The sequence below is a fragment of the Polyergus mexicanus genome, unplaced genomic scaffold, assembly GCF_030449975.1.
Source record: "Polyergus mexicanus isolate NDT 795.1 unplaced genomic scaffold, iyPolMexi1.0 SCAF_3, whole genome shotgun sequence".
In the NCBI taxonomy this organism is placed as follows: domain Eukaryota; kingdom Metazoa; phylum Arthropoda; class Insecta; order Hymenoptera; family Formicidae; genus Polyergus; species Polyergus mexicanus.
In genome coordinates this window covers 6,037,866-6,057,554 of record NW_027223323.1, presented here as the reverse complement: position 1 = coordinate 6,057,554, position 19,689 = coordinate 6,037,866, and the positions used below count along the sequence as shown (strand labels likewise).

Here is a 19,689-nt window from a genome sequence, read left to right as displayed (position 1 = left end):
TTTTCCATTGGACCAACCAATCGGAAGGTCCTGCGTTGAACGGTCCTGATTAATTCGTGATTTCTTTTTCATTTTTTTTTGAAACTGTAGATTGTGTTCCGAAATTCACTGCCAATATTGGAAATTTATATTTGACTTGACGTATATTATAGATTTCCAGTATTAGCAGTGAATTTTGAAACACAACTCCTATTGAACGTTAGCCATCTTTGAAAGAAGTTTTCACGCATGCGCGTTAACAGTTCATATACATATTTAGAAGAAATTTTAACGTTGCGAAAAAAAAAAATTATTATAGAAAACGTATAGAGTTCAAAAATTTCAAAATATGTACAAAATTTTTATTAAATTGTTTACGGACGAGCAGCGCAGGCGCGAAAAACCCAGCATTGATTAGTCAGTTCGGTTCGTGGTTAGCGTTGACTCAAGTAGTCCCTCCCCCCAACCTCTCCCCTTCCAGTTGCTTCATTCCCCCTCCCCTAGTCCTCGCGGATCGCGGATTACGGTTCGTAGGCTCGTAGTCCGGGGTTCACGCGAGTATGCGCAGGGAATTGTGATCGATCGTTCGCGTATCGTCGCGAATATATAATAATAACGACGTTTCCGCGCCTCGGTTCTTCTCGTTTCTCTTCTCGCATCAGGAGGCCGGCAATCCTGTCCAGATCCCTCAAAATGGTGAAGATGGAACATGATGTGAGTACTGTTTATCACGTCGAAAAATGCTTATTCCGACATTTGTTGTGCTTATACTGCTCTTCATCGTACGAACGTACGCGTGATACTACAAGAGCAGAATATTTTTAATATTCGCGAAACCGCGCGTCTCTACCTCTGACACGAATTGAAGATTCGTATTATTATTAATATTATTAGGAAAAATTTGATTTCTGATACAATAGGCGAGCATGCTTGTATCTTCGGTGACCGGCGTCTAGCATCGCCATCGATACGTATAGTTTACACAATGATGGCGGGAGGCAATATAGATTATACTGCCATAAGATTATACGATAATGAAATAAATTGATCAAAATTAATAATTTACTTTGATCCTTTTCTGATCCGAATCATTAGTCGATTGAGAAATTATTATTTAGATATATAACGAAACGACCACCATATTGAAAATCCATCTCTCTGTGGTAAGAGGTCGTTTTCACAATATTTAGAATATTTATTATATTTTATATATTAGAGATAATAGAAAGAAGAAATAAATATGTGTATTGCGTTATTAAACAAGATAATTTTCACACTTCAACATTATTTTCTATGTACGACTGAGAAAGATATTTAGCGTTGACTTTAATTCCATAATTTAATATTTTAGGATGGTAAAAATGAGCCGGAACACGTGAGAAAGTTGTTCATCGGCGGCTTAGATTACAGAACGACAGATGACTCGCTTAAGAAACATTTTGAACAATGGGGAGAAATCGTCGATGTTGTCGTTATGAAGGATCCTAAGACGAAGCGATCCAGAGGCTTTGGTTTCATCACTTATTCGCGTGCTCATATGGTGGATGACGCTCAGAATGCCAGGTAAAAAGGATCAGTTATTCATTACATTTTACTGATGTTTACATCCGAAGGAATTTGTGATTTATCTCTGAAAGAAAAATATTTATGCGGCGTAATATATTGTCCTTAGTAATAAAAGATCGTATTACTCTATATATTTGGCAAAAAAGTTTTAAATTTATTTTGAATTTCTACATGTGGTAATATATCTCTTTTATAGGCCCCACAGGGTAGATGGCAGAGTGGTGGAGCCTAAGAGGGCAGTGCCCAGGCAAGAGATTGGCCGACCGGAAGCCGGAGCTACCGTGAAGAAACTCTTTGTGGGCGGCTTGAAGGACGACCACGAAGAAGAGGATCTTAGGCAATATTTTCAGAGTTACGGTAGCATAAATTCAATTAGCATAGTCACCGACAAGGAGACCGGTAAGAAGCGCGGCTTCGGTTTTGTCGAATTCGATGACTACGATCCCGTCGACAAGATCTGTCTACAACGTAACCACCAGATTCGCGGCAAGCACGTCGACGTTAAAAAAGTGAGAAAGTTGTTTTTCAAAGAGAGATTATTTTAAGTTAGAAATAATATACGATATTTATATATGATACAAGAAAAAATGCATCATGATTTTTTCTAATTTTTTACATAAAAAATTTTTATATATTTTTACAAATTCTATTAATGTATTCTATTTTTGCATCATATATGTGTATATATATATATATACAGTATCTTTTTTTAAATTTATATTAACTTTGTTTCCAAATAAATTTTTTAACAAGAAAATTTGCTGTAATTTGCTTTTTTTGTAAATCAGGCTGCTATGTGGAATATCTTGTATCTTTATTAACGCGATGACTCTTGTTGCAGGCTTTAAGCAGAGCTGAAATGGCGTCTGCGTCCGGGGGTGGTGCTGGGGGTGGAGGCGGTAGCCGCGGCGGCCAGGGAGTAGGCAGAGGACCGCGCGGCGGCAATCAAGGTGGCGGTAGCTGGGGAGGACGTGGCAGCGGCGGTGGCGGAGGCGGTGGCGATTGGAATAACGGTGGTAATCAGGGCGGATACGGCGGTGGAGGTAATCAAGGTTGGGGAGGTAATGGACCATGGGAAAATCAAAATCAAGGTAAAGGTTCGCAAACGGACACACTTCTTTTTTTCTTATCGTTTTGTAACATCCGATTCGTATGAGAAACACAACTAAATTTCAAATGTTAAAGCGTTAAAAGAAAAAAATCACACATTGCTTTCGGCGCAGATAGCGTTAAATCATTTTTATTATCCTAGACGATGTAAATAATATTTAAAAAAAGAAATATATCTATTTTGATATTTTAAAGGTGGGGGCTGGAACCAAAGCGGACAGGGCGGTTATAACAGCGGTGGCAATTGGAGTAATGACAACTTTGGCGGTGGCTATCAACAAGGATACGGCGGTGGCCCGGTGCGCAACAACTTCAACTCGGGCGGCAGATCGGCACCCTACGGCGCCAATTCAGGTCCTAGCGGCCGACAATCCGGTGATTCGAGATGGTTACCACCCTTCGGCGGACAAGGTCATTTTTCATCTTCAAAAGTCGACAAGAGTAGTGTGTTTTCCTTGCTTTTTCTAATCTTTATATTTCTGCTATTGTGAACTCTTCTTCTTTCTCTCTCTTTCTCTTTTTCTTTTTCTCCGTGACAAGAATTTTATCAAGAGATACGAATTTCGAATTGCATTAATTGCTTTTAACATTTCTTAAAACTTGCGATAATTTATTGAATAATTTGTAACCATTTCACAATACAATGTTTTCGTTGCATTAATCCAATCTCAATTAATCATTGATCATCACAAATATAAAAACCTTCGATGTAGTAACATATATATCTTTCTCGATTTTTTTTCCGTTGTTTCCGATATCTATTGATTAACAGTTTAAAATTTACATAGAGAATAAATTAATATATTTCCAACATTCTTCCGATCAATCATCTGTGTTATCCAATCATCAGTTATTTAAAGTTTAATTATCAGAAAAGATCATATTTTTTATAGTGTTCTATATTAGGTTCTATGTATAATTTCCAAACGGAATATATCGTTATTTTGTATGACTATCAAACTTTTATATTATTAAATAATTATGATCAACCTATTTATGTTTTATGATATTGCAGGACCCATGGGAGGCGGAAATTCCGGTGGCGGCGGAGGTGGATACGGAAATCAAGGTGGTTACGGCGGTAATTCCCTCGGCGGTGGAAACATGGGTGGCGGCGGCGGCGGCGGCGGAGGAGGAGGAGGCAGCGGAAGAAGGTATTAGGAAACAAAAAGAGCATATCGCTAACAACTTCTCTCGCTGGTAAGCACAGCTATATATAATTTTAGCGTAATATTATTAATTCACTATTTCTAGGCTGCTTATTTTTATCGCGAAATTCCGACATTTTTAAGTAATTTCCCGCGACGCGTTGAATAATTTATCTTCGATTTATTTGATTTTAAATAATATAGATATTTTTTAAATATATAAATTAAGAAATATCGACTATATGATCCATACAACGCAATTAATAATTAACTTCGACATACGTAAATTAATTTCTAATTTTTTTAGGCATTTGTATATTGATGTCAATCAATTTATTAGTCGTTTTATCCTTCGCGCATTCTTACATTATTTAAGATATAATCAAAAGATTCTTCCTCTCTTTTTCTATAATATACGTACATAAATATAATAATAATTTCTAGTGACAGACGATTCTTCGAAAAATGATTATCTCATTGTCATGATATATTTTATGGCTTGTGTGCAAAATATGCAATTAGAGTGCAGAGTTATGTCTAAAGATTGTTGCATCCCCATGTTTATCACATTATTTTATCTGACGTAGCGCTAGAATTAATATAATTATTTAGCAGCGAAACGATTCGATAGCGTTTTTTTCCTTCTTTCTTTTTACAATCGACACATTTCTGAGCAAAGTTTAAAAGCATAGAATAGACAAAGAGCTTAGATGGAGATAGCAAATTTGTTGTTTATACTACTACTTCTCGCAATATCTTATAATACTTTATTCGATGAGCGTTAAAAAATAGTGTTTACTTTATTTTACATATTTGTGCATAGATATAATACATAAAATAAGTAGGATAATGATGAACTATTTCTCTTTACTATAAAACGCGCGAGATAAGAAATGGAGAGTTTCTTTCGAGGAATTCACTTAGTGTTCGCAATTATCAAACTTGTGTATTAGGACCTCCGAGGGTCTACAGGGTCAAGGATTTAAGAATCTCGGAATATGGGCTTTGAGCGTTCGAGAATCTTAGGAAAAGAATTATACCATCTCAATTTAGATTTATTATAGACCGGATTAAATGCAACATTTAAAATTTTAACAGGACACTTTGGAGATGTCGAATTATTGCGTAATTTATTCCTTGGAATTTAATATTCCGCAATGAGCCAAACATATGAAAACAAATTTAATCCTTAAAATCGAGAATAATAAGATTAGAAATTATTTTGCTCAAGATCCTAAAAAGAAAAGATTGTAAAAACCAGAATACTCTCTCAAATCTTAAAATTTGAATTAATGAAACAATATTAAATTTATTCAATTTTTATTAATACAATATTAGAATTTATTTAAAATTCTTAGAGATTCTTGTATAGTTTCCTGCACCTCACATAGATAACACAGTGTCACACTGTTCGACACAATAAAAAACTAAGTACAAACATATAAAATCTCAGCATTTTTCAACACTCAAAAATTTTGATATTTAACATATGATAACTATACTTATTTGCCTTTTTATTCTAATAGGTCTTTTTGCTACTATCAAACATTGCACACAATGATATTTATAATTATATATATATATATATATTTCAATTTCATAAGTTTAGATTATTAGAGTTACAATTTTTCTATATATATTTTGATTATTACATTAATGATCTATTACATTTTTTAAAAAATGTTTATTTTCTTTGTTTTATTGAAAAAATATAGTATATAAATATTCGAGATAGGATGCGACATCAACAGCTGTAATACTGATTGTATGAACAGTAAACATTGAGGATTATATATATATATATATAATGCATTCTATCGATACTCTTGAAAATTAATTCCAAGTATCTTACATAATGTAAAAGAATATAATGTAACGTGTTGTTGCTGGAAAACTACCATTATCATCTCCCAAGTGTCGAAACTTCAAAAGTTTGAATATTCGCACATTTTAAATTTTATAAAATTTAGATATCCGAAATTCTAAAGTGACTCTCTTAAAATTCACAGAGTTTATATATATGTAAAACTTAGATTTTAGAAATTCGAATATCTGAAAATAGGAGAGTCGAGAAAAATATAGAAAAATTCAAGGATTTATAAATTATCTACTTAGGAATATAAAAATGAAAATGTTCAAATTTCAAAATTTATAGAAAAATTAGAAGAATTTTTGAAATACAGGATTCGAAGAGTTTAGAATTTTTAATAGGGATTTGAGTAATCTTATTAAAATAATGTAAAACGAAGAGGGATAGGATGGCGAAAGTCTACAGATTTCGTAAGATTCCTGGAATCCAAAATAGATGTTTTTACAAATCCGCGAATATCTTATAACATTGATCCAAAGATTCGATAAATTCTTGCTCGCGACCCGACCGCGGTCCTTTGCACAAATCAGGGAGCTTGACTAACGAATTTCTTGACTTTTAAACCTCAGGTGAAGCTACTACTCCTACTACTACTTGTCTTCTAGTCGCCAGTACTTCTGTACTGTTTAGTATCGGAAGCAGGCAGGCAGGCAGGCAGGCAGGCAGGCTATCAGGCTAGAGAGACAAGACATCGAACAGGCAGAAACTCAGAAACTGTCAGGCAGGCAGGACAATCAGGATACAGGACAAAAATAAAGAGAAAAAAGAGAATCATCAATTAGCTTGCAGTGAGAGAGGCTTACATGCCTATCTATTCTTTTTTAATTTTGCGTCCGATTTTTCCCCCCTTCTCCATTCATTGTAAACATTCTCGTATTATCCTTCCCCCCGAATATACATGCGCGTCCTTTACAAAGATCGTAAAAATCGATCGGACAGGAAAGAAAAACTCATGTTGATATACAGGAAGATAATTTATACTAGGAAAGAGAGAGAGAGAGAGAGAGAGAGAGAGAACGAGGGAGAAAGAGCGCGCATATGCACATAGCAACAGAAATGGCAACAGAAGACAGTGTATACCTCAGCGTTTGTTTGTGTAGGAACTAGGACTATATAATAGGAAATATAATAAAACTTAATTATTTTACGAAACTGTATAATTGTTTAAGCGCTTAAAATCGGCGAAATAAAAATGAAGAAACCTTTTCTTTATCATGTTTTAATTTTGTGACGCGAGGTCAGTAGGTTATAAGCTCAGATTGAAAGACTACAAAAGGGACACATATATACATATACACACGTCAGGGTCTAGAACAGACAGTCATTTGCCACCCAGAATATCTTTCTCGTGCAACTTCGAAGTTTCGTTGCTTAACTTCATGAAACTTTATGTAGAGGCTGTAGTCATATATTTATTATCGCGTTATATGTTGAAACTTCTCGCGCGGTCGAAACTTTTTCTTCTAAGTTGCATAATAAAAATATTCAAGATAATAACGGTAGATTAGGATTATTATAGGCAAAATTTATATCTTGTACACCTTGAAGAAACAGAGAGAACTTGTAGATGTATGTTAGATAACAAAAAAAATGAAGAAAAAAAATAAATAGCTGTATTGTCGACTCTGTAGCCAGTGAAAGAAAAAAAAAGAAGTGTCACCGATTTCTCGGAGGGCGTAGATGTTTAAATGTATATCCGCAGTATTAAATCATTTATGTGTATAGAATGAAAAATCGATTCCAGTTTTCTGTAGTTCTTTTCATTTTGCGTGGAATCTCACGACTCGATTCGCGAGCTTCTTTTCGAACCTGTTGCATTATTTTCTTATCACGATCATGGATAATTATCTCGTAAATAGTAATAGGCACTTTGGCAAGTGAATCATTTGTAACATGTGAAAGTTTTGATCAAATATCTCAAATATCTCAAATACTGTTTGAAATTAAGAATTTTGGAAAATTAATAGTTTGAAAAAGCTTATGTGTATTGTTTTAGAAAAAAGTATTAATAATTAATAATATTAGTAGCTAGAAACTTGAAGATCTTACAAATCTTGAAATTTTTGAAAATGAAGTCGTTTTTCAAGACTTTTGTTATGTAGGGGTATGTGTTCGGTGTGGTCTGTAACGGTTCTTTTTTTTTTAGAAATCAAATTTTTAAAAATTTCTTGATTCAATATAATATAATAATTTTAATATTTGTAGCACCGCTTGAAAAATAATATAAGAAAGAAAGAAAGAACATTGAATACTATCATCACTAGAATGTTAGATAGAAAAACATCGAAACATCGAAAATCTTTATTTTAGATATAAAAATTTACGCATTTGAAGATCTGATCCGATCTTCTCATCCTCTAATTAGCTTTACGCCCTTAAATCTAGAGCGATGTTAAAGATGCTAGAGTAGTTAGCCTAGTGCAGTTTGGATCCGAATTTTAGTAATGAAGATTAGCAGCTTAAATGCCAGGAAGAAGCTAGAAAGCAGGCAGGTAGCAGAGAGAGAAAAAGTAAAAGAGAGAAAGGATTCTCAGGCTGGGACAGGACTAGTGTTCGCGCGCTAGGCTTCTCGCTCTAGCCTCTATTATACGAACCACAGGTAGGAATGTTAAGATCTCATTTGCTTAGACATACATATAATACGTATAAATATCAATAAATATATATATATATATATATAAGATGTGTCTCAAAATTTGAAGGTAATAAGATTTTAGCACAAAAATTCGTGAAAAATAAAATGATGGAAATGCATGTCACTTTTTAATCCAAAAAGTAGTCTTTTTAAATATAGAGGTTTTAAATTTACTCAAACATGATTATTGGTCTAAAAGATCATTTGTTCAATAATATACGGCACAATCTTTTATCTTGCGTTAGTGATCTTCAAACTTTTGGCGACTAATATCACTGTACACGCGACTTAAAGAGATACGATTTTGACCAACGCTCATGATCACATTTTTCACTTTTAAAAAACTACTTTGAATAAAAAACGGCATGTACTTTTATTATTTACTTTTTCATGATCTTTCTTCGTGCTGCAATTTTGTTATCTTTGAATTTCGAGGCACTATATATATATATATAGAGTGCTAAATGGTAAAAAATGTGTGCATGATATATTACAGTGCTGTTTTACAGTGTCCTTCAGGCGACTCTACATTGCATCTGGTATGCTGTATACCAGAATTATTGTTTATAGAGAACTCACGAAAGTTTAATGAATTGAAGAGAATCGGTAGAAATTTGTTATTTTTGCTATTTGCTCTATTCTTTAAATAAATCGAATAAATTAACTTCCAACATATTCTAAGTTAGACATTGCTTTTTCTAAGATTTTACATTTCTTCTTTTGTGTTTTACAGTATTCCTCTTTTAAGAAGGATTCAAGAAATTATAAAGCGCTGTGTAGCAAAATATTTAATATAGAATAGAGAATATTTTAATAATGTAAAAATATATTAAAAATTGTTGCGTTTTAACGTATTTCCTATTTGCGTGTAATTAATTTTGGTAACATATTAGATTTCTTATTGTTATTATTTTGAAGAATGATCTACAAATCTCTCATTGAGATGTAGTTAATATTAAAATTTAATATGTATAATAGAATATTTCGCTAAATACTTCCATAAGGTTCGTAATATAATTTAATAAAGAAAGAATGTTATGTAAGATATATATTTTGTGATTTATTCAAAATTATACAAATATTATATGATTCGATCATATAATTCGGCATAACACGCGAAACGCTCTGTTGATTTCTGCCGGTTTCATCTTTGATTCATTTTTCTTTCGTAGAGGAAAAGAAAGAGAAGGACTTAGATTTGCAGGAAGCACATTTACGTTTTCTTTTTTTGTATCGCTGTTGCATCGTTGCTATTCATTTTATTATATATTTTTTCTTCTTTGTTTTATTTCTTTTTCATGCCAATGTTCACGTGCACACAAAAGAAGTCTCTATAAAAAATATCGCATATAGAAACAGGACTTTTCGAAAGGCACGACATGCTTTTCACTTTTTACGTGTCGTGTCCGAAAAGAATTAGGACTCCGGAATTAAATATTGTATATATTATAGCTTTTGAAGGATCTTAGACACACTGAGCACACTAAACTATAATTACGCTAGCTACTCTCACAAGTCCAAGAATATTTGATACGATAGATATCAAAGTTATTATAATTCAAAGCGGTCAAAGTTGGAAATCTTATATTTAGACATGATTTAATTTTTATATATACATATTTATATCTTATATATTTAAGAATATATATTTATATTTTTATATAGCATATAAAATATATATATATATATATATATATATATATATATATATATATATATATATATATTGTATTTATAATACATATAATTTTTAGATTAAAAAAAAATTTTTTTTTTTTTGCCTTTATGAAAAGAACGAACTTTCAAACAGGCAAAGAAAGAGTTAAATAAATTCTCAAAAATTTATGATTTGGATCTTAAAAGATCCCTTTTTCTGACTGTGCGTTTAGATTTGATTTTTGCATTAGATTTTTCAAAAATTGGTTTAACTTGTGCATCCCTTTTTCTGAAACTTTCGATACCATTTGTATCCGGTATCCAAGATGTTTCAGGTACAGAGTATCGATATTCAAACTTTGCCACTTAAAATTCCTAAAGAGATAATTGATCAGGCGTATTTTGCTACTGATCCCTTCATGTCCTAAGTTCTTCTAAAAAAAAACTCGAGACTGCCTAAGAATTTGAGAACACGATAATAAGAAAAAAAATTCACTTGAAAAGATCAGCGTTCTTGACCGTGATTTTAAGCGTCAAATTCAAAAGAAAACTTAATCGAGTTTAATGAAGCGAGAGTTAAGATGCGAAAGAGACGATTATTAAGGACGATAAAGTGTTGCCATTTTGGTTCTCGGGGACAGGCAGGGCGTGTTTGTTATCGCGAGACTTTCTGTTACTTTTCATTGTATATTAATTGTTGTCTTTCGTTTTCATTAATTTCTGGTTTACCATTCGGGCTGGTATCCGAAGAGAGCGACGTATCTCCGCCGCTGTCCTTCCGAGATCGTCAACTGAGGTAAGTTCAAGATACAATCCGTCCCCGCGTCTAGAGATCAAAGATCTTCTCGAGTCGCTTCGATTATTATTCGAGAGATCAGGTATTTTTTTAGAAAATCTTGAGAATTCAAGCTTTCAAAAATCCGAGTAGAATAATCAAGAGAACAAATATTTTCCTAAGAAAAATCAAAGAGATCCATTAACTAAAATATAAAAATATAAAAATTTTAAAATAGAATCTATATTTTTAAAAAATTTATAATTTTAGAAATATTAATCTTAAGACAAATATTAATTTTTTACTTGTGGAAAAAAATCTTAAAATTTTGAAAATCATTATAATAGAACACACACTTTTTTCATACTCTTTTGGAGGTTTAAACTAGAATGATGACTCTCGGATCGTATATGGAATCTTGAAATCTGATTTTGTTAGGGTCTAAATATTTTTACACACATTCACATTTATAAAATATTAAATATTTGAAAAGTTTTTGATAAAGCAACAATCTTAAAAATCTTTGAAATTAGAAATTTCTTAGGATCTATTGTGCGATGTATATTTAGGATTAATTATATTTTTATATATTTAATAAATTTCTTTCTAGTCTACAGAGTTGCATTTCATTTTCCTCTTAAAATACACGCGACTGCATATTGTACTTACGTATTATTCTAACAAATGATTTGAACCAATTATAATACATTACTTTATCTACGACAGAATAAAATATAATTAAATTAGTGAAACAAAAAAAAATATATAAGGAGAAAAATCATTTTACATAATTTTTTATTTTTTAAGCTATTTCTTTTTTAACTTTAATTTTTAATTGGATATATAAATGAGAGAAAATTAATTTATAATTACAAAAATTTGTGTATGTAGTGTTCTGCAGTTTCGTGTATTTTTCCCCTTGTTATTAAGCATCGATTATGAATAAAACATGCGCAAAATGAAATATTATCTTTTATTATAATTACTATATAAATAATAATCGCAACTATATACTATATAATTACTATATATTTAACGTTACTACTATAATCAATTGCAACCGGGTCAATTTCTTCACATGCAACGATACTTATTATTTTATATAATTATTCCCCAAATTAATTTTACATTTACGTTCAGTGCGTTGAACAATAATAGGCAAGCCAAAACTTCCGAAGGTAAGTCGATTCTATAACTTCACTTTGTCAATTGATGATTGTATGTTTGAAAAGTATAGTTTTGTACATCCAAACGACTCTTGATTGGGATTCTTACCCATGAGTGTTACTTTATATCATCTTTTATAAAATTCAGCGTCTACAAAATAAAAGAATTTTAGTAAAGAAGTTTTATCAGATAGTTTTTCAGAAATCTGCATATTTTATTTACTAGCACTTTCAAATGTGCTTAGATTTATTCATAACAGAACCAATGTTCATCTGTCTTTCTTTATATTAAATGTTCAGTTATCGAGCAATATCCGCGAAACATCTAATTGAATTTTGTACGTAAAACAACTATTGGAAAATTTTATATAAAGTATTGCATGCTTTATGATATTATGATGCCAATTCAATACCGAAATATTTTTAATTAGCACAGATATTCCAAATTTCAGCCAATTTCTTTTGTTTTTTAATATGATTGTAATGGAAGTTGCTTTTAATGTCTTATTTAACATTAATGCTCAATGCATTATTAACTTGAATGGTTTGAATTATTTCATCATTATCAATTTGCGAAAATGTTTTGAGATATTTAAAAAATCATTGTTTAAAGATATTTTAACGTTATCTTGCGAGCGAGACGTCAATATGAGGATGTAAATGTGAGTTTATGCGAAAATATTAATAGAATATACGGACTGGATTTGTCGAAAATTTTGATTTATATTACTTGAAGCGTATCGTCTATCAAGTGTTAATATAAAATAAATGCGGTTGAAACAAATCTCCGTATAAAGAAGTTTATCCGTACGTATAAAGAGTTCCACATGTATAAAGAATCTATCCAGAAATTAAATTGATCGGTCGCAAATATATGTATTTCGTTCAAGGGGGTACATACACCCAGGAGGATAAAAAAATTTATTTTTTAATTTTTATATCTTTTTAATTTTTAATATTTCGAGAATACTCTTGAAATTTTTATCAAAGTTTATTGAAATGATGTTTTTTTCAAATAACCGTTTGTGGTAAAAGATAAAAAATGTACTCCCTTAAAAAAAAAAAAAAAAAAAAAAAAAGTGACTTTTATTTCATCGTTCAAAATGTATGTATTTTCTCAAAAGATATGGAAAAGTTTAATTTTTGTTTATAAAGAATCAATTTTTCTTTTCTAGAAAAAGATGAAGAAACGATGGAAATCTTCTCGCATCGATGGATGTCAAAGCTATTTTTCGCGGTTACTATTTTTCTCATAATATACGGCTATACGAAAACAGAAAACTAATCGTTGGAATCGTGAAAAAGAATTTAAAACTTATTGTCAGACGTATTTTTAAACGAAGGGCGATCGCATTGGATTCAATTAAGTCGTGGATATGTGATTCGGCGGATTATCGGACGTCTCGCTTCCGCTGCTGCTGTAACGCGGCTGATCCTTCAGAGATTCGTCGGCGATGACGACGGAATTGCCGGGAACGCAGGAGTGATCTCGATTGGCGGTTACCGATCCATAGGTGTCCTTGTATAAGCAGAGACCGCAGAATCCCGTCGCGTTGTAGAGCGGCAGATTCATCAAGCCGTTCGACGCGGCGAAGTTTCTGCAAGACACACGCAAGAGACTCGATTACAGAGGAAATTATTCCACAAACTCTTAATTATAACTCTTAACAACGATTAATCGACGCGCATTTCAGACCCTCGATGTACAATATTTTCTAATCTCGCGAGACCTATGATTTTCTTTTTCGTCTGTGAAAAATGATCCCGGGAAAACTGTAGAAGAGCGCGTGATCAATTCATGTATCTCCGTTCGCTCCGAAAGAGCTTTTATTCGGCGAAACATTAGGGGAGGATAAACTGTGAATCGCGTGTCGGCGACCCTCTCTGCTCGTTTACGTTCCTCAATAATGTGGCTGAGTTTAACGAAGACTGTTATTGTGAGATCATTCTCTCCCCCTCCTCCATTAGGACTCGTAATAAGAGTTCCCATGACGCTCTCACCATTTTTTATCAACGCGCAATATTTTATACCAATAACAATTCACGCAATCAAACATTAAACATACACATCTCGACGATAAGCTTACAATTAAAAGTTTATCGATTATATTAATTTTATTTAAAATCGATCGAAAAAAATATTATATTTCGTTGCGATCATAATAAGATATCCTTTAATGTTTAAGATAAATTGAGATCGCGAAAGATCAAACCGGATGTGGGGAGGAGAAAAAGGAAGGGAGGGTAGGGCGGGGGAGGGGGGGGGGTTGCTACAAGTGGATGAGAAAATCCCTACGGTTAGCACGGCGAGCGCATTTATCCGTGGATTTATCGAGCATCAGGTGCATATCGACTGAATAACGCCGGGGCGCGAGGCAAGGGTGGCGACAAACAAGAGACGGGGGAGGGGGGAGGGGGGGTGGGAAGGGCGGGATTCGGTGGACCTCGAGAGCAACGCACGACTGCGACTCGAGCTAGGGTGATTCCCGATTGCGATATGCCACTAAATAGCCTTAAGTAGGATTATATCTCGTGCTATTGTGACGAACAGGCGAGACGAGGAAGCAAGAGAAGCAGGGTGTAGGGGGGGAGGGGTGAGGGGGAGGAACAGGGCTCGTACAAATTTCGGTCTTTATGCGGGAGCCCGGCCGGGACGTCCCGGACACCTCGCGTCGCGTACCCACGAAGGGTGCTCGAGTTTTCGTCGGGCGGGCGATCTCTCGCCGCGAATCGTACCGGAGTAATTAATTGTTCGCGATGGAATCGGAACCTGATTTCCGATGAAAAGCGCTTGACGCGATTCTCGCGCGATTTAGGATTATTCAAAGGAGGATTGGTAAAGTTTCGTCTTTGTGAGATCTTTGAATCAATAAGGCAAAGAATGGACGATAAAAAAATATGGAGAAACTCCAGGATAATATGAAAAAAGTTTGAGTATCGAAATCCTTTCTCGTAACAAATAACTGACAATAAAGCCAACAATTCAATTTCTGTTAGAATAAAATCCTCTTGTAATTGATCGAAGAATAAATTTTTTTGCGTTTTATCCTTTCTCTCTCTCTCTCTCTCTTTTCTGAATTTGGCAAAATTGTAGAATCATTTTAACATGGAACGACTGAAACTAACAGGCGCGCACTCTAATAACCGCATTAGAGAACGCAATACAATACATCACGTCGACAAGATAACGATTCGGATGGATGCATAGCGCGTGGGATGCGCAAGGCGTGTGGGATGCACGCGAGAACCGCCATATGTTCCCTTATGTATGGCCATTTATTTTTCCCGTGTCAGCTTCAATAAGGCGGGGAATTGGGATTGTGCGTTTAAATAGCTTTGAGAAATAACATCGGCAAATAATCAACTTAACTATCCTAGCTAAATGAATTATTAATATATTCAAAGATATCGAATATATGATATTTCAATGCCCCCCCCCCCCCAAAAAAAAAATGTATGAAAAATTTATCGAGAGAGAACGGAAACCAATACCGATACTGCTGATCCAATTGCGCTTTCTCGATCCTCTTATCTTTGGCGCGCCTGTTTTGGAACCAGATCTTGATCTGCGTCTCGGTGAGTCTAAGGGAGGCCGCGAGCTCAAACCTACGTCCCCTCGAGATGTACTCCCCTCGTCGGTACTCGACTTCCAATCTCAAGGTCTGTTCGCCGCTGAATGTCGTCCTCTGCCTTCGCGGTCGGCCCTCTTTTCTCCTTCTACGTGCCACTAGAAGAAAAAAGAAGAAAAAAACTCAGATTCTCCGTCATACTTATATTGTATATGTGATATCCATAAATAGGATATCCCTTTCCATTTTTTTACGATTCCGATTTATTACAAAAATCGAGGGACATTTAAAAGACGTTGCAGGAATAAAGATCTATTCTCGCTGGTCTACTTTCTGAGAATCTATGTATTTAAATTTCTGAGAATTCTGAGAATATACAAAACGTATTTTTATATCAAGTATATTTTATATTAGGCGGGGAAAACGGAGACACAGAGAGAGAGAGAGAGAGAGAGAGAGAGAGAGAGGGGGAGAGAAAGAGAAAGAAAAATAAAATAAAAAATAACTATAATTCGTCTATTCAAACGAACGGTTTAATGATTTCACGATCAGCATGAAACGATTATACGACGAAGCCTATATATCTCGTTTCCTGGATTCCCTCCAACATCTGGATGCTCGAGTAAACAAATGATCGTGACATCAATCCCGAAATAAAGAGACTCCGTGGATCTCTCAATAATTGGCATTTCAAGATACGATTGGAAAGACGTACACGTGTGTCATGGTTTGCTTCAATTAAATTTTCATCTTAATTTTTTGCGCCTACAAGGTACACCTCACTTCCAGGTGAGGTAAATCTAGACGCGCTGTAATTTCATCCTCGCCACGTGACAGAATAATTAGGACGCGCCGGTAAACGACACCGGAAGTCGTGGCTTCCCGAGGCTTCGCTCAATCCGGCCCAAAGTGGATGTGAGATTCCTGATTGCATCTTGAATTTTATAATCCTTTAGAGCAGTACGATAGATTTCAAGGAAGAAAAAAAATGTGTGAGAAAGAGAACATTATAATTGAAGGAATATGTAAAACGAAAGATTCTTCGACAACTTCTCGGGGAAAAAAAAAATCTATAATCTTAAGTAGGTCTTATTGTTAGTATAATCTCTGTCCATATATGCAGGAAAAAAATGATAAATAATAATTGAAAAATAATTACAAGAATAAATGCTGCATCGAAAAAGTAAAATTCGAAAAAAAAATGGGGGGGAAAAGATTGCTTATATATGTATAATCTTATATAAATTTATTATCTATTTCCCCTTGAATATTCCTATTCAATGGGACAAATTGTGAGATCACAAGGATCAAAATCAGGATACGCAAGTATGTATGCGGATTCCGGCGCGATACAATTCGCGAGGCGAGGCTCACGAACATCCGGCGTGCACAATATTTTCCGGCGAGTCGAGTCGGCGGTGGCTCTCGAGAGACTTAAGGACCGGCGAGGAAGAGCAAGAGGAAGAGGAAGAGGAGGAGAAGGAGGAGGAGGAGGAGGAGAGCTGATTTGTAAAGGGAATACCGCGATATGTATTTCGTATTGAGGGGCGGCCAACTGCGTCTCGTAATCTCGTCACAATAACGCGACGAGGTGTCGAAGCGGGATAAAACCGCGCGTTCGTTCTCGCGTACAATGTTTTCTCTGTCGCGGGCTTCCCCGACAAACTTTCCAGATGAAGAGTGAAATTCGCTAATTCTCGCCGGAGCGGGACATCCGCGCGATATCTCGCTAATCTGTTATAAAACTATTCATGTACATTGATATTTCATTTTTTTTTTTTCCCCCACCATTCGTTCTAATCTTGTGAGATTTTGTCGGTAAATTGTTTGGAAGTTTTGCTCGTTTGTTTTATATTTGAAGGATTTTTTTTTAAACGATCCATATAGTTCTTTTACGCTGAGAAATAAATTTATCCCGATCGGAAAATCTTCTTGAATAGAATTCCACAAGAAACATGTTTTTGGGATCATATCTATTATGCGGAAAGTTGAGAATGAATATTTAAAATATATTTCGAGAGAGTTACGGAATATTAAGATCATTTTTTTTTTTTTTTTTTTTTTCAAAACAGTACAATTTCCGACCGAGTCCTGTTTTATGATGTCCTCTGTTAAAACTTTTTTCCTTTTTTTAACATTTATCTTCGAGGAATGGAAGAATTGTCGTAAATCATTTTCGATAAGTCGTTCTTTTTGAGAGAATCTCTTTGAAAAGACTGAACTTGAAAATCTATCATTTTTCTCGAAATAATTTCTGCGTGGGATTCGTATCATATATTCGTCGCTACTGAGAAATCATTCATTGTCGATATTATAAGGGAGAGTATCTACATCCTCTCCCTCTGGACGATGGTCGCGTCGTTCGTTCAACCTCGAATAATGCGACATCGCGAAATCTGCTTACCGATTCGCGAATACTCAAATGCAAAGACGCCTTCCGATCCTCAGCTTACAGAGAGAGAGAGAGAGAGAGAGAGAGAGAGAGAGAGAGAGAGAGAGAGAGAGAGAGAAGAGAGAGACGTGTCGTTCGAGTACCAGGTCTTTGGAAATACACGATGCGTTCGCTTGCGTTTTCATATACGTATCTCCACGTTGCAGCTCGTACGGTGGGTGGAACAGAATGTATGTCTTTTGGTCGAAAATATTGTAACGTACGGTGTTAGACAAAATCTCTATGCTGAAATTGGAGATAATAATAATATATGATTTTGAGTAAAGAAATATATTTTAACATATAAATTCGATAAATAACGCTAGCTTTTCGACTATCCAAAAAAATCACTCATAGATTTCAATATATGTAACTTTATATACCATATATATATATATATATTGTAAAAACAAATTTTATTTTTATATGCACCAATAGGTCCAAAAAATATAAATATTCCAAAAATTCACTCATCTTAATATTTCGAAACAGCTAAGTTTTAAAGCCAATTATAACATTAATTAATTCTTTATTAATAGCTTAAAATTAACTAAATTAAATTGAAATAAATAATTAAGCAAAATGGATTAAATTAAACTGCGTATTAATATCAAAAATTTGTGATTGAATTTAATTCGGCAAATTTTAATTTTTGCATCACGCTACAAGTGATTAATTTTGAAATTCGCGACGGGAGAGAGCAATGAGAACTTACGGAACGCTGAAAATCCTTGAAAGTGATGTTCGGCCACGGGATGATGACCCGGCAGACCGTTAAGATGCGGCTGCAGCGCGGACGGATGTGCGACTTGCGTCAGATGTAAGGATGGATGACCACCGGGTACCCTCGGAAAGAATCCGTGTAGAAACGGCAACCTCACACCAGCGAGCATTGAATCCTTCTCCGCTCCCTTGTCCTCGAATACCTGACTTTTCGCGGCGTCGTTCGACGTTTTCTCGGGATCCTTGGAATGTGACATCTGACAGAAAAAGAATGCGCGATAACAATTTGATTTAATTGATTTCGATGTGATTAATTCAAATTTGAAAGTAAAATCTCTTTCTAGAATTCGAAAGAAATTACTCGAGAGGATCTTACAATTGGATGTAGACTTTCGAGATTCGCGAGTTTTTAAAAAATGATGCCATATTTATCTTACAATTATAAGAAGAAGAGACAAGACACGATATCTCTCTGGCTGTACTCACATGGAACATTTTGTGCGATTCAAGCGAATCAGGTAACACGTGGGGGGCCTGCCCCGTGATTTCCGGCGAAGAATCCAAACTTTCCCGCGCGTGATCTTCGTCCTCGTCATCTTCCGTTTTCTTGGTCGCCTCCAAGTGGCCATAGAGTCGCGCGAAGAAACGCCGCGGCGACGATGGTCTTCTCGTCTTCTTCGCAGACATTTGACAGGATCTTTAAATTCAGCGGTCCATAGGTCTCGAAAAAACTTTACAGAGACGTCGGATATTTCTTCTAGCAAAGAGCGAGAGTGAAAAGAATTGTTTTTGAAGATCTTCACACGGAAAATAATTCTTTTAAATGAAGAGGACGATCTGGAAAGACTTTCTCTTAGGAAACTTAAAATATCTGTTTTTTTTTTTTCCCCGAATAAAGGACAGATAAATTTGTGAAGAAAATTCCTCTGTAAAAAAAAATCTTTCCCGTAGATGGATGTCTCTCGAAAGGCCTATAAAATATTTGTCAGAAATGAATTTCTTGAATCTTTGTAAAATTTAAAATGTTTCTACCAAGTAAAGAAAGTTTAGAATTTTTCACA

The 19,689-nt window shown here is 34.4% G+C and overlaps 2 protein-coding genes across 6 annotated transcripts; one reads left to right on the top strand and one right to left on the bottom strand.

The window, feature by feature from the left end:
* Positions 1 to 515: 515 nt before the first annotated feature.
* On the top strand, positions 516 to 11,353 carry Hrb87f (Heterogeneous nuclear ribonucleoprotein at 87F). Of its 5 annotated transcripts, none has more exons than XM_070316425.1 (7): positions 516 to 693; positions 1,331 to 1,542; positions 1,742 to 2,054; positions 2,387 to 2,642; positions 2,851 to 3,066; positions 3,671 to 3,855; positions 6,243 to 9,015. In XM_070316425.1, exons 1-6 carry the CDS (start codon positions 673 to 675, stop codon positions 3,814 to 3,816), a joined length of 1,164 nt encoding a protein of 387 aa, XP_070172526.1. In that variant the 5' UTR covers positions 516 to 672; the 3' UTR covers positions 3,817 to 3,855; positions 6,243 to 9,015. The 5 variants fall into 5 exon arrangements, with proteins under 5 accessions (XP_070172526.1, XP_070172522.1, XP_070172521.1 ...); XM_070316421.1 differs by lacking the exon at positions 6,243 to 9,015 and adding an exon at positions 10,715 to 11,353 and having other exon boundaries at positions 558 to 693; positions 2,851 to 3,099; XM_070316420.1 differs by having other exon boundaries at positions 558 to 693; positions 2,851 to 3,099; positions 6,243 to 9,019.
* A 1,763-nt stretch (positions 11,354 to 13,116) lies between these two features.
* Positions 13,117 to 19,417, bottom strand: LOC138931827 (homeobox protein rough). The gene is made up of 4 exons (XM_070292983.1): positions 19,115 to 19,417; positions 18,621 to 18,885; positions 15,398 to 15,632; positions 13,117 to 13,503 (listed from the first exon to the last, which is right to left on the bottom strand). The coding sequence occupies exons 1-4, from the start codon at positions 19,313 to 19,315 to the stop codon at positions 13,269 to 13,271; spliced, it is 936 nt and encodes a 311-aa protein (XP_070149084.1). The 5' UTR covers positions 19,316 to 19,417; the 3' UTR covers positions 13,117 to 13,268.
* Between the last annotated feature and the right edge of the window lie 272 nt (positions 19,418 to 19,689).